The 15,329-nt window shown below is 42.0% G+C and overlaps 1 protein-coding gene across 1 annotated transcript in view; it reads left to right on the top strand.

The window, feature by feature from the left end:
- Positions 1 to 15,329, top strand: part of SEMA5A (semaphorin 5A) — a 633,881-nt gene that overhangs the window by 586,085 nt on the left and 32,467 nt on the right. Inside the window, exon 18 of the mRNA XM_039523675.1 lies at positions 11,226 to 11,396. Coding sequence (XP_039379609.1) covers positions 11,226 to 11,396 — 171 coding nt within the window. The remainder of the gene's footprint in view (positions 1 to 11,225; positions 11,397 to 15,329) is intronic.

The following is a 15,329-nucleotide window of genomic DNA, read 5'->3' as shown; positions in this document are numbered from 1 at the left end:
TCCTTCAAACACCTTCTTTATCCTCACCATAGGATCCTCCTGGTGTCTGATACTGCTTGATTGTATGGTGTTTCCTCAATCCTCCAGTAGTACACCCTCTCAATTCTTAGTTCCTTGTGTCTCTGGCTCCCAGCTCCTCATACGCACTTCCTTCCTCTGGCTTCTCCTCCCTTGACTGGAGTGAGCTCCCCTTTTTATACCAGGTGCCCTGATTAGCCTGCCCTGATTGGCTGCAGGTGCTCCAATCAATGTAGCTCTCGCCGGTGCCTTCTAGAAAGTTCTTAATTGGTCCCAGGTGCCTTGATTAGCCTGCCCTGATTGGCTGCAGGTGCTCCAATCAATGTAGCTCTCTCCGGTGCCTTCTAGAAAGTTCTTAATTGGCCCCAGGTGCCTTGATTACCCTGGAGCAACTGCCATTTTGGTTCCCATGGTACTAGGGATTTGCTTAGCCTGGGGCTAACATACCTGTTCCTTAGTACTTTCCTGTAGCCATCCGGCCTTGCTCCATCACAATACAAAAATTCAAGATGGTCACACTGGGCACAATAATTGCTGCACTAGATCAAGGGGACTGGTTCACAGCCTTCAACCTACAGGACACTTATTTTCATATATCAATTCATCCAGCTCACAGACGCTTCCTACAATTCACAATCAGTCATGACCATTTTCAATACAGAGTTCTTCCTTTCGGACTCTACACAGCTCCAAGAGTTTTTTCCAAGACTCTAGCCATGGTCATGGCTCACCTCTGCAAACATGGGATCATGCTGTTCCCCTACCTGGACGATTGCCTCATCAAGGGCGACTCCTATGGTGAGGCACTTCAAGCTACCTGTTTCGCCATCTCCCTCTTTCACAGCCTAGGCCTCCAAATAAACATCCAAAAATCCACCCTGACTCCTATACAACGGATCGAGTTCATCGGAGCTCATCTCGACTCAACCCAGAGCAGGGCCTCGCTCCCATATCACAGATTCCTTGCCATCACACAGCTCATAGGCACGCTCTCTATTCGTCTCAGGACACAGGGAAGAATCTGTCTACAGCTCCTTGGTCACATGGCAGCCACCACCTTCATGGTTCAGTATGCCAGGCTACACATGAGATGTCTTCAGGGCTGGCTCAATTCCAATTTCAAACCGAACAGACACACCTTAGGGACTCCTGTTAACTCCTCCTCTCAATGTTCTAGCTTCCCTACATTGGTGGACAAGACAAGAGAACCTCTGCATGGGGGTTTCCTTCCAGCAATGATCTCCAATGCTCATGCTCACCACGGACGCTTCTCTAATCGGTTGGGGAGTGCATCTAGGGGGACACAGGGCACAAGGCCGGTGGTCTGCATCAGAGATGCACCTACACATAAATCTCTTAGCGCTCAGAGCAGTGAGACGAGCGTGCCTTCACTTTCTTCCCCTCATAAGGAACAAATCTATTCGGGTCTTAACAGACAACATAGCATGTATGTACTACATCAACAGACAAGGAGGAGCCCGATCACATTCCCTTTGCATGGAAGCCATCCGCCTGCAGAATTGGTGTATACAACATCAAATACAGATCATTGCTTCCTACCTACCAGGCTGCCACAACACTACTGCCGACACACTCAGCAGGCACTTCTCAACAGAACACAAATGGGAACTGCACTCAACAATACCTCAACAGCTCTTCTGCCTCTGGGGCACCCCGTCAATAGACCTCTTTGCCACAACCCAGAATTGAAAATGTCGCCTGTTTTGCTCCAGAGCGGGACTCAGGACTGCATCCCTAAGAGACGCGTTCCTCATCTCATGGAACAACTCTCTCCTGTACCCCTTCCCACCAATCCCTCTGCTCCACAGGGTTCTTCGGAAGATCATATACGACAAGGCCCAGGTCATACTTATTGCCCCAGCTTGGCCGAGACAGATGTGGTATCCTTACCTACCCGCATGTCTTCCCGTCATCCACGGTATCTCCCCAACAGGCCAGATCTCCTTTCCCAGGACAACAGACGGGTTCTTCATCCCCAGCTCCAAAAGCTACACCTCACAGCCTGGTTCCTTCATGGTCCCATACCTATGAACTAGCCTGTTCTGAGCAAGTCTGATACGTCCTCCTGCACAGTAGAAAAAACTCCACTCGTAAAACCTACTTGCAGAAGAGGAAGCGTTTCGCTCTCTGGTGCTCACGTAGTCACTTAGCGCCCAATATGGTGACCCTCCATAACATTCTAGACTACCTCCTGAAACTAAAACAGGATGGACTTTCACTAAGCTCCATCAAGGTACACCTGGCGGCACTCACCACCTTCCACGACCTGTTAGAAGGGTTATTGCAACTAAGAAAGCTACCTACATGGACATATGGAGAAGAGAGGCGGTAGCCAAGGGCTTGAATGGAGGTTTCATGAGAGCGTGAAGGACAAGGTTAAGATTCTATGTAGCTACCATTGGGTAAATTTCAGGGTAGAGATTTTGCAGGCCCGTGAGAAATCATTTTATGGTGGGGTGGGCAGATAATCATACATGCTGCATTGGATGCAATAAACTGGGTAGCCCCTACTCTGTTTCTGGACTTCTGCCTGCATTCTCTTTTTACTCCTGCAGCTGGTTTCTTTGTTGTTGTTGTGTTTTTTCAGGGGGTGTTTTTTGGCTTAAGTTTAAAGAAGTTTAAGTAATGTCAAGTGGTGTAGTCCCCCCATCACTCTGCCCCTCTGGAGAACTCCCTTGCAAAAGTCCCCTGTTAACCACTCCTGTTTGCTAGTTCCTCTGGTCGCTTAGGAGCCGGCTTTTTAAAGCCCTGGTCTTCCTGATTAAGAGCTTCCTCCCCTGGTTAAGAGCTGATGGGTGCTAAAGAACCAACAGCAGCACCCACTATTCCACAGGGTCAGTTATAATAGTGCTATGGAGGGGTTGCTGTGCAGCCATGTTTTGTGTCATTGTGGTAGGTGAGTGGATTTCATTCCCCTTAACCCTTCTCTCAGGACAGCTCCATAAAGTCTGATTACTCCAGCGGTATGTGGGTGTCTAAAATTTCACTCTTAGGTCTTGATCTTGCAAGTCTTTGCACATTGTACAGTGAGTGGACACAATGGACAGGGGCAAATAAGGTTAAATGCTAAACGCAGTTCTCCATATCAATTGTAGAAAATGTCAAGCTACCTGCACCCGCACTTCTTTCCTTCCAAGGGGACAGGTTCTGGATGAAAAATAATCATTAATGAGGAGAAGTTGGTCTAAGTGCAGTTTTCATCATGCTAATGGGATGCTTAGGTGCACCTTCCTCACTTAGGGTTGGAAGCAGAAGCAATGCATAGGCGGGACATGGGGGATCAACTGCCTAGGGAGAATGGTGGGCTTCAGAGCCTGAGCTCCAGCCCGAGCTGCAACTTCAAAATGCTGTCTATACAGATATTTTTAGAGCATTCGTGTGAGGCTCACTAGCCTGAGACTGTCTGAGACTGTCACCCAGGCTGGGAGGCTCACTCCAAAACATTGTTTAGGCATACCCATTGGTGTCCACATAGCTCTGTATGCACTAAGCAGAATATAACATGCTAAACCTTCATATGCACACTTCCCTTCATCTCCACTTCAGGTATAGAGGGAAAATCAGGGACGGAGGGACGGGCACCAGTCCCTTACACAAGTGGGCAGGGAGTGAACTGGGAAGGGCAAGAAATGGGTGATGTTTTGGTTCTGCCCAAGTCCCCCAAAGTACTGGCCACTGCCGCTGAGCCATTGTCCACTGACATCTCAGGAGCTGCTGAGTGCTTTGCAGGATTGAGGCCCAAATGAACAAACACAATGAAAAAGCAAGGCTAACAAATCACAATGTCAGGTTTCAGAGTAGCAGCCATGTTAGTCTGTATCCGCAAAAAAAAACAAGAGTACTTGTGGCACCTTAAAGACTAACAAATTTATTTAAGCATGAGCTTTCGTGAGCTACAGCTCACATCCGAAGAAGTGAGCTGTAGCTCACGAAAGCTCATGCTTAAATAAATTTGTTAGCAAATCACAATGTGTACTTGGTTCATTTATTTTGTCAATCCTAGTTCAGTTTTATTTATTCATATTAATATTCTACAACAGGAATCGGCAACCTTTGGCATGCGGCCCGTCAGGGAAATCCACTGGCAGGCTGGGACAGTTTGCTTACCTGCAGTGTCCGCAGGTTCGTCCAATCGCAGCTCCCACAGGCCATGGTTCGTCATTCCAGGCCAATGGGGGCTGCGGGAAGCAGCCGCAGCACATTCCTCAGCCGGTGCAACTTCCCTCAAATAATGAATACATCTGAGTCTGGAATTTAGCATGTGCTATTAAATCTTTATTGTGAGATGGAGAGATAATTACCATAATTCTTTTTGAAGATTAAGATGAAGTGTGTGGCTAAGCCAAGTGTGGATTAGTGAGGGTCTGCTATGTAGTGTTTTTTATCCACAGAACTCAAAGTTCTCTACAAAGTTTGGTACATACTGCTATCCCCCTTTTTACAGGTGGAAAAACAGAGGCACAGTGAAATTAACTGGTATACTAAGGTCATGCAGAATCAGTGGCAGAGTTGAAAATAAAACCCTGATTTCCTGATTCTCAGTTCCATGCTCAATCCAAACCACAGCTGCCCTTAACATTAAGGGTTAACATATTAATGTATATAACAGGGATTGGCAACCTTTGGCACGCGGCCCACCACAGTAAGCCCCCTGGTTTGTTTACCTGCCGCGTCCGCAGGTTTGGCCGATTGCAGCTCCCACTGGCCGCTCCAGGCCAATGTGGGCTGCGGGAAGCGGCGCTGGCTGCCACTTCCTGACACCTCCATTGGCCTGGAGTGGCGAACCGCGGCCAGTGGGAGCTGCTATCAGCCGAACCTGTGGATGCAGCAGGTAAACAAACCAGCCAAAGGTTGCCGATCCCTGGTATATAATAATTGCATGCCTGCTTTGTCTGGAAGCTTTAATAATCATAACTAGACAATCTAGAGCATGTAGAAGGAAAGTCATGGAATGTCTTTCACGTGATTTCTAAAATATGGGTAAGAAATCTTCAGATAGGGAATCTTTGGTGAGTATTTTCTCTGACGTGTTTATATTCTAGCCTTTACTGGAATAGCATACCATAATTTATTTCCTCTGCTGGTCAAATGTGACTTAGAATTGTGCATATCATGTGACACTCCAGTTCACATTAATAGGATATAATCAATGTTTTCATTGGAAAGAATGGTCATCTGAAATAATTCGTGTAAAAAGGAGTTAATTGTACTCAGATTATTGTCCAGCAACATGGAAAATAACATTAGAACTCTGCATAATGTGCTTTTTCTGTTGGTTCAGAGATATACTGAGATTATTGTACAACAATATGGAAAATAATGTTAGATCTCTGCATAATGTGCTTTTTCTGCTGGTACAGAGATATACTGAATCATGCTGGATTTAAAAGTACAAAATATCCTTATTATGAAGAAAAGTATTTGTAAATGTATGTTGACATCCATCTCCATCCATCCATCTCCATTCATACCCCAATGTCTGTCTGTCCATCCATCCCCACTCATACCCCTCTGTCTATCCATCCATCTCCATTCATACCCCTCTGTCTGCCTGTCCATCCATCCATCCCCATTCATTTCTTGTTTTGTTTAAGATATTAATATGTGGTTGAAATATGGAATATTGAAATATAGGAAATACATAGATATACTAATGTGTATGGAAGGAAATGGATTAATTCTGTTTTCAAGATTTGAAATTTTGCTATCTTATATTTAATATTTGGAATTTCATCGGTGTCACACTATTTTTATTACCACTTTTTTTTTAAATGTAGATTGTGAAAACTCTGATATATTCAGCAGAAATAGTCATATATCAATAAACATGAAGATAAAAATACAGATAAGTTCAGATACTACAAAAATTCCTGTGTCGGGGTAGCCGTGTTAGTCTGGATCTGTAAAAGCAGCAAAGAGTTCTGTGGCACCTTTGTTTGTTAGTCTGTAAGGTGCCACAGAACTCTTTCCCGCTTTTACAAAAATTCCTGTAAGGATATTATAGAGACTATATGCGACTTTGAAAAACCTGTTAATCTCCTGTAGCTTTTTTCATTTCTACCACTTTTTTCTCTGCAGAAATACTGTGGCCTGTAGAAAAAAGGAGGATATTTAAAAGTAATGGACCAAATTCATCCTTGGGTGACTTCATACACCAGGAAAAAAATTGGCTTAGGGCTATTCTCATCTGATCCAGAAGCCATTAAGTCAATCAGAGTCCTTCCTAAAGGCTTTGGCCTTAGTTCTTACTGTTGTACTGCCCCTACAGGCATTAGTGTGCCTTTCTTGCTGCTGCATTGCTCTGAGTCAGCTGTCTGCTACATGCAACACTTCCTTTATGAATGTTGACTGAAGCAACACTGAACTGGGAGTGAAAAGCTTTATTTTTTGTTTTTGCTCTTTCTCACAGGTCAGGGGAAATGTGGTGATATCCATAGGGACTTAGAAAGAAGCAAGTGGGGTGGACTGGGAATCAGATTGCGTCTGGGAATCCAGAAGGGTACAACAGAGGGTCAGGTTTCCAATCCACCACTTTCCCAGGCACCTCAAAATTCCACATTTGTGCTAGTGCGAAATTCTAATTCCACTTAGCCATGTGATGCCATTTACATTTCTGTGAATCTCTATCAGTTCACTCTCTTCCATATGAACAGAGAAAACTCCAATCTTCCTTGCTGTTATTCATTCTCTTTTGCTATGTTCTCAACAAGATAACCTTTAGATGAGTAACTTTTTATTTATCTTCATACCCAGAAGAGCTAGAAATAACTTAAATGAAAGCTTCAGTTCTGAAGGATCCTGCCCATTCTGTGCAAAACCCCTACATTCACAATTTTTTGTGAATGAAGAGAATCACCCTCTCTGCTCATCGTTCCTTCCTCTCTTTTGTAAAACTCAAAGTGCATGGAAGGATGACCAATTTACCTAATAGTCTTTTGGAAATTGTCCAGTGGTGTGGCTGTTTATTTATTGGAGCCATGGGAGGTCCTATTTCTATAGACTACTTTTCCCTGGAACATCCTCTTCCCTTGGATTTTTTTTCTCCTCTTTGTGGAGCAATATTTATTAACCAGGACAACAGCTATTAGGCAGAGAGTTGCCTGATTGCCCAGGAAGACAAAAAACAACCCCTATAAAAGAAAACACTGTTTTGAGAGCACCCTTGCTTGTTGAAAAAGCCTTGCTACACAACATACCAACCTGAATACTTGTGAAGTATTTTAAAGCAATTTTCCATTATTGGGTAATTAATTATTTTTTATCCAATAGGTCTGCTGTGTTATGTAAAGAAATGATATAATGTCTGGAGCTTTCTTCATAATTCTTTATTTTTTATCAATAAGGCTGAATCAGCATTAAGGACTCTACATCATTGACAACAAAGGAAGAGAAAACAGATGGTCCTGGGTTGCTAAGCAACATTATAAAAAGATGAAAGCAACCACAGAGTTCTATTTAGGTCCTGTAAAACCTCATGCAGTAAACACCCACTCCTTTGATCTTATTTAACCATGATGATGCCTTTATCATCCCCTATTGTTAAGAAGAAAAAGTTTAGCTGGACAGATAAATGGGGGAGTATTCAGCTTTTTTGAGAACTAGAGATTTATGATGGCAGCCTAAATAGGTAGAAAGGACAGCACATATTATAATGGTGCCCTTTAGCACAACTACAATTAAGCCTCTGTCATATATTCTATTATATTGTGTCCAATCCCCCCCCCCCCCCACTTCCCCCTGGCTTATAACATAGCTATAATAACTGTAGTTACAAAACAAAAATCTGTATGCCCTGTTGTTGTAGCCATGTTGGTCCCAGGACATTAGAGCGACAAGGTGGGTGAGGTAATGATGACTGATTGATCAGTCAAAATAGTCTCTTTTTTAGGAGCTATTGGAAAGAAGACAAGCTAGTAACATTTTGCAGAAATGGTTTACGTGGTACCATAAATATCTCATTTACTGTTTTTTATATAGTGCTTTGTTGGCTGTATGATTTGTTGCTTTTCAAGATAACTCAGTACAATAAGTGCACATTGTAAAACATTATAGAAAGGAAATTTTACATATGCTAATGACTTCTATTAAAGGCCCATTTGACTAGTAGCTGCAGGTATAGACTACTAAACTGCCTGCTTGAACAGTATGAGATTCTGAATATTCATTATATGTAAGATATTGATACCCAAATAAAAAAGATCCTCTAAACTCATTTTCCGGCTATTACAATCTTTCCATATAAATGAGTTCTATTTGACTTGGCAAATGTGTATGTGATGTAACTTGCTTTCTAAGCAAAATGACCTGTCCTCAATATATTTAAAGTATTCTTCAATGTCACTAGCTGGAAGATTTAAATCTGAATATTTTTTGGATAAGTGCACTACAGTACATAGGTAATTTTTTTTAATGCAGAGCCATATCAACAAACTGAAGAAAAGGATTTTACACCTTTAAATACTCTTTGACTTCTTAGAACAGAAAGGTTCAAAAGGACTCATTAAGGAGTATTGTTTGAGAGGTACCTAGATTTTATATTCAGTCATGTCAATGAACCATAAATTAAGGTTTCCCGAAGAGTGCATTAAAATGAATGAACCATTAAAATAAATTGTGTAAGGCAATGGGAGTATTTACCTCTAATAAAGTGTAATATTCCCTATGCGAAATATTGCAAATGCTATGGTAAATTTAACTACTGTGGATGGTAAACATCCACTTTTTAAGGGTGGCTGTAAAAGGAATTTCAGTTGATGCCTGATTTTCAAAGTTAGGTGTGTGCAGTTGTACACGTAACACTGACAAACCCCGGCAGGTGTAATTGAACCTGGGACCTCGGGAGCTAAATGCATGAGCCTCTATTGCATGAGCTAAAAGCCACATGGCCCTTAGCTAAGGCTATAGAGCAGACTCATTAATCTCTCTTTAAGTGGTCTTGGTGCCACTAGATGGGAAAAAGCACCACACCCAGGAGATGTGTGGGTAACATACACATTTGTATGTGCCTAGTTTATGCACATAAGTCATGTATTTACACAAAGTTATGTCAAGTTATGTGCAGGCATAAATACCTGATGTGCACATATACATTCAATATGTATTTACTAGGTGTGTATCATTAGTGTATTTCGGTGTAGCAGTTCTTATCTTCCAAAAATGTATTTAAAGCTACAGCTACGTAACGCTTATTTTTTAGAAAAATGGGGACATATTTCAGGAAGTATTTGTAAATCTCTTTTATGGATCTTTTGAACCATGGTCTTCTTATGCATGTACAATCTGTCAACCCAACAAGAATCCCTGCTGTAAACTGTCTGGGGACTGCATGAGACTGGTAGGCAGGGAAGACTAAAACTGTGTAAACAATTTTTGGAGCAGGAAAGGTAATAACCCAGTAAAATCGTTAACTGGGAAATGTGCTTTGTTTATTATAGGCTTAACCTATTAGTGGTGTGTATTTTATTATGCATTTTTATAAAGATAAGCAGACGTGTTGACAACCCGTATTATTTTCCTATGTAAGTATTAAAAGAGAGGGTGATATCATTTTAAACTTAAAATCAGAAACCTAAATGTATCTATATGCATATTTCTGCTTAAACCAGAGATGGGCTAAATATCCATGCCACCTCCTACTTCCAGGGTTTAATTGATATAATTGAATCCAGATCCAAACCAAACCTACTTGGTTTTGAAACCAAAACCCCATACTCTCAGCCCACCTCTATGAAACATGAACTTCAGTCATTCTTTTGCAGTTGTGCTATAAAGAACATAAAAGCCATACTTGGGCAGACCAATGGTCCATCTAACCAAGTACCCTGTCTTCCGACAGTGGCTGGAGGTGGGTGCTTCAGAGGGAATGAACAGAACAGGGCAATTTATTGAGCAATCCATCGCTTATCATCCAGTCCCAGCTTCTGGCAGTCATACATTAAGGGACACACAGAGCATGGGGTTGCATCCCTGATCATCTTGGCTAATAGCCATTGATGGACCTATCCTCTATGAACTTATCCAGTTCTTTTTTAAAACCCAAGTTCCACTGGTTGATCGTGTATTGCGTGAAGAAGTACTTCCTTATATTTGTATTAAAGCTGCTACCTATTAATTGCCTTGAGTGACCCCTGGTTCTTGTGTTATATGAATGGGTAAATAACACTTCCTTGTTCATAGGCACTGACTATGTGGGTGCTCCAGGGCTGGCAGACCCATGGGAAAAAATTATCAGGTGCTTAACCCACGGGCAGCCAAGCTGTGTCCTTATTCGCTTTCTCCACATCATTCATAACCAGCTAAACAGGGCAGGGGAAGCCGGGCCCCAGGCCCCTTTCCGGACCGCCAGGCCTTGGTAATTTGTACCAGCTTCCCCATGCCTTTCGTTGGCCCTGCTCCCTCTCCCCACACCCATTTTAGTGTCTTTTTGAGATGGTGAAACCTACCTTTTGTTTCCTATCTTTTAACTAGAGTGCTTGGCAATGCTTTCAGGATCATCTAATGATCCTTAATTTAATTTAATGACAAGCCTTTTGTTATTGTAATCACCCTGCCTCTGTTTATAAACAAACTCCCTGCCCCAGCCCCGCCCACTGGGGTGGCACCAGGCTCACCAGCAGCTGTCCCTGGTCCTGCTAGTGTGTGCAAGCAGCTCGCATGCCCCCGGACAGGAGACACAGACCGCTGCGTGGAAAGGACTCGTGTCCCAGAGCGTGCTAAGCGCTTACACACACAAGCACGACCAGGGACAGCTGCCAGTGAATCTGTGCCCACCCCAGTAGGCAAGGCTAGGGGTGGGGCTCTGGGTGGAACAGCCATGCCGGCGGAGCTACCAGTGCAGGGCACTGGCTCCTGGGAGTGGAGGCCCAACATGCTGCTGCTTTTGCTGGTAGAGCCCTGCAGCTCCACAGATACTTACTTATATCTGCGGATATCTGCATCCGCGGCCATAAATTTTGTATCCACACTGGCCTCTAGTTCCTTACTCTTCCTTCCATTGGACAATACTTTTATAAATCTCAGAATGTAAAGTAAGCTTCATAGCCTGATCCCATTTGCCAGGTGGGGCTTAAAAATCTTCCATTAACTGCAGTAAACTTTGACTCGTGCCCATAGAACACAAACTGGATAGGTTGATTTAAGTGGTTCATCCATGCACAGACTTAGAAAAATGAGTTATTTCTTTCCAGTTGATGGAGGTTGGTCCTGTTGGTCATCATGGTCAAAGTGCTCAGCAACTTGTGGAGGTGGACATTACATGAGGACCCGCTCATGCACAAACCCAGCCCCAGCCTATGGAGGGGACATCTGCCTTGGACTTCACACTGAAGAGGCACTTTGCAACACACAATCCTGTCCAGGTACAACAAATCCATACAGTACTGCTTTGCTTTGAGTATACCATAGAATACGGTGGCTGTCGCTCAACCTGTTCAGTAAAGTACATTATACCTTTATCAACCTATTAAACATTTAGGAGCAAATTCTTTCTGTCCTCTGGTACATACACATCAGCTTACAATGAATTTGCTGTGAATGTACATCTAAGGGCAGAATTTGGCCCACAGGAGATAGACCTAGTGTCATGTTAAAATAGTTTTTCAGAGACTATCAGTTTAGTTACTAGGTTTAAGGTCAATGTAATTTAAAATGGTGTAGTTCTGCACACAAAAGATTGATGCCTTGAGAGAATTTTAGTTATAATAATGCAACAAACACTTCAGTTGTAGTACTGGGTGTTGTAGGGCCAGCAAAAGTTCAGAGGCTCTAGATCCTCAACTGATGTAAATCAATGTAATGCTGAAGACTTCAGTGAAGTTGTATCAGTTCACACCACCTGAGGACCTGTCTAGCTCCTGATCTGAAAAAAGACATTTTGATTTAAAAATTATATCTGAGCTCTTCTAAAATAAGAAATGGGAACAAAGTTTAGTGCAATCTATTTTCACATTTACAAAAATGTTAACCTTTTAAAATGCTTTCCTAGATTGTAAGACTTCTGGGGCAGGAACTGCATTTTTGTTCATATTTGTACAGCACTTTGGGGCCTCTGGACACTACTGTAATATATATATGTAATCATAATGGAAGTGGACCAGGATATTTTCTGTCATTTTGATTGGCTTTTTTGACCCTTGCCAAGTGGTCTTGTGAAATGTTAAATCTTTGTAAAACAAGGAAAATAAAAAGACTAATAAAAGAATCAGAAGTAGAAAATAAAAAGTAACATAAAGAGATAAGTCAAGGCAGAGGAACCACTGGGCAAGTTTTTTATGTCTTGCTGGTTTACAGGTTATAGTTAACACCTTCTGCTCTTGATCATTGTTAAAAAGTAATGTCTGCTAGCAGCAATGATGTCTTGTTACATTACCTGCTTGATTGAGGCGTTTCTAAACTTTATGCCATAAACTTACTTCTCATGTGATGAGGCCATGAACATGAGCATACAAGACCCAAGAGTGTGAATTTATAGATGCTATTACCCAAACTACAATTAGAGGTAATTTCCCTTTCTAAGTACTTCATGACTTGCGGTGGAATAAAATATCACCTACTCTGTCAAAATTACAGCAAACTTAACTCTCCACCTTGGGTTTTAAAAAGTGAAAATAGAACTCTGTTGTTGATTTGATTCCTCTAGAGGGATGGAGTTTATATGTACTTAAAATTATCACAGCAGCCTCAGATCCTTAAGGCATTTTTAAAAGGTCAGAACTGTCATGTTTCTTGTGCTGTTTCCAGTAATATTATAGTGGTTGCTCTTGTAGTGCTGCTATTGTTAATGGTCTGTTAGCATTTCCATTAGCAACCCCCGTTTTCAGGCATTTATAACTTGTGCTCTTTACCTTATTCTGACTTGATTGTTAATCTATTATTTCCAACAAAAATCATTTATCATCTACATTAAAGCCTTTTTAATAATCAGAGTGACACAGATGTCTCACATACCTCTTTGCTTTGTTTAATATTCAAATCTAACTAAAAACCAAGCTTACTTTTTAGATGAAAATTTGCAGTTTGTTTTCCTCTGTCTCCCCTTCAAAAACAAATATATCTTCTAACTAGCTGTGATTTAGTTTGAAAAGTAGCCATAGCCATATGCACTAGCTGCTTTTTCACAGCTCTCTTTTACTCTTCTTATTACACATTATGGGCCAAAACTGTGACCCCAGTGCTGTAAACTGCTCCATGTGCACAAACCACTGCGCCAGTGCAGGGCCATATTGACTTTGATGGGACCACCCACAGGCACAGGGGTATGCCCATACTGATCAATTTGCAGACCAGAGAGCCTGTATTTTTAAAACAAGTGTACAAATCAAAGATTTAAGGAGGGAAAGGAATGTAGTCATTTCAAACAGATCTTTGGTTGAAACTTGGCATCTGGAAATTACAAACCCAGGTGGAATTTTTAATACAAAAATAAATGATGATAATTGTTTAAGTGGTGAACAAGAAAAAAAAGGGCTCTTGCAATTTCAAACAGTTTTATTTTGCCAGAATTTAATGGAAAATTAAATTTTACATGCTGCTGATCCTCAGTAGGTATTGAGGGGTTTTGGGTTTTTTTAATGTCAGTTACAATTGGGAATTGACCAAGATATTAACACTTGAACAACAGCTACAGAATGGTTTATGCACAATAACTATTTCTCACACTATCTTTTCAATTTTATATTCCTATTTTTTAATTTTAACTAAACAAAATCTTACTTAAATGAATGGAATGTCTATACCATTGATCAGTAATTCTTTATGTACAGCATATTACTGAGTGTTATCTGTAGCAGTGGTGTCTATAATATGTAGTATTGCATACAACAATATTGGGTACTTAGAATAATGTATTTGTGGCGGCATCAAGAGAGAAATAACATGCTGTCCTTGGACCGGTCACTCACACACACAAATAATGGATAAAATAATTGAATTTTTAGAAAGAAGTGCACAGTTCTGTTGGAGAAGAACGTGGACAAACACTGATTTTTCTTCACTTAATGTACGGATAGGTGCTCAACTTCAGGTGCACTTACACTATATGTCTTTGATCACAGATTTTTAGTAGTAGTGCCTGTTGGACCCACTCATGTGCCCTGTATATTCTCATGCCCTGCACTGAGGCTATATAGGGCTATGAGGTTGAACCACCCTCAGTTCCTTCTCAATCACCTTGGCCTGAGATGGAGCATTATTGTGCCTTTCTACTCAAAACCATGAGCTACACCAATTAGACTTTCTTTTTTTCTTTCTTGTTTGTTTTAGAGGTATCAGTCTAAATTCCTTCCCCCTTGGGGGTTTGGAACTTTCTCCTCAGATCACCATTGTGTTTGGATATTCCATGGCTCACTGGGTTTCAAACGGTGCCTCTCTTTCTGGGAAGCTATCTCGGTTACTGACAAGTACTCCCCTTGCATCTGCTGCTTGGGGGAGTTTCATTGCTACCCCAAGGTTCTCCATTTGCTCTGCTTTTAAAGGCAGGGCTAGGAAGAATTGAGAGATAAGATTCAGCCTCTTGATGATGGAAGGCTCTCCCCGTCCAGCCTCAGATCCAAGCCAGGATCCCCCCTGGACATTAGCATCGGAGTAAGCACAGGGCCTCTTCAACTTCAGCACATTCACCTGGATCTGCCCAAGGTAAATCCTTGGAAAATTCCCATAAAAAGATAGCTCATTCTCCCCAATACCGTTTGACTCTCTCACATCTTTGGAGAGTGGTGGAGCTCTCCCGCTTGATAAAGATGTACTCTCGTCTGAGTTCCTTTCTCCTACCTTTGAGGAAAAGGAAGATTTACATCAAAGATGAGCACATGCCCCCACAACCTGGTTCAAGCACAGTGATGCCACACCCCATGTCATATGGACTCCTTCAATGGCCATATCACCAACAGTTTTGGGGGGCACCTATAATGTCTTGTTTGGGGGACTACAGAAGAAGAAATCCTTCTACCCTATCTATCTCTCCTCACCTTCCTCAGGTTCAAGAATCCTTTGAGGAGCAGGAGGCCAGAGCAGATAAGGAGGCTACCCCACAGACAAATATTTCTTTTTCTTCCCCAGATGAGATGGTTATGCCTCCCCCACCTTCTGTAGCTGATGATTAATGAGATTTCCAAGGGTTAATTAAACATTATGTAGACACTTTACAGATCCCCTTGAAGAAAATCAAAGAATCGCAGCATAAACTCCTGGATATCCTTCAACGGACTCCTTCTGCCCATGTTACCCTGCCCATCAATGAAGCACTACTGGATCCTGACAAGGCCCTGTGGCAGAGCCCAGCAATGATACCACCA

Source organism: Mauremys reevesii, linkage group 2, assembly GCF_016161935.1.
Source record: "Mauremys reevesii isolate NIE-2019 linkage group 2, ASM1616193v1, whole genome shotgun sequence".
Lineage (NCBI taxonomy): Eukaryota > Metazoa > Chordata > Testudines > Geoemydidae > Mauremys > Mauremys reevesii.
The sequence above is the reverse complement of the archived record's forward strand: the minus strand, read 5'-3'. Positions and strand labels throughout refer to the sequence as shown.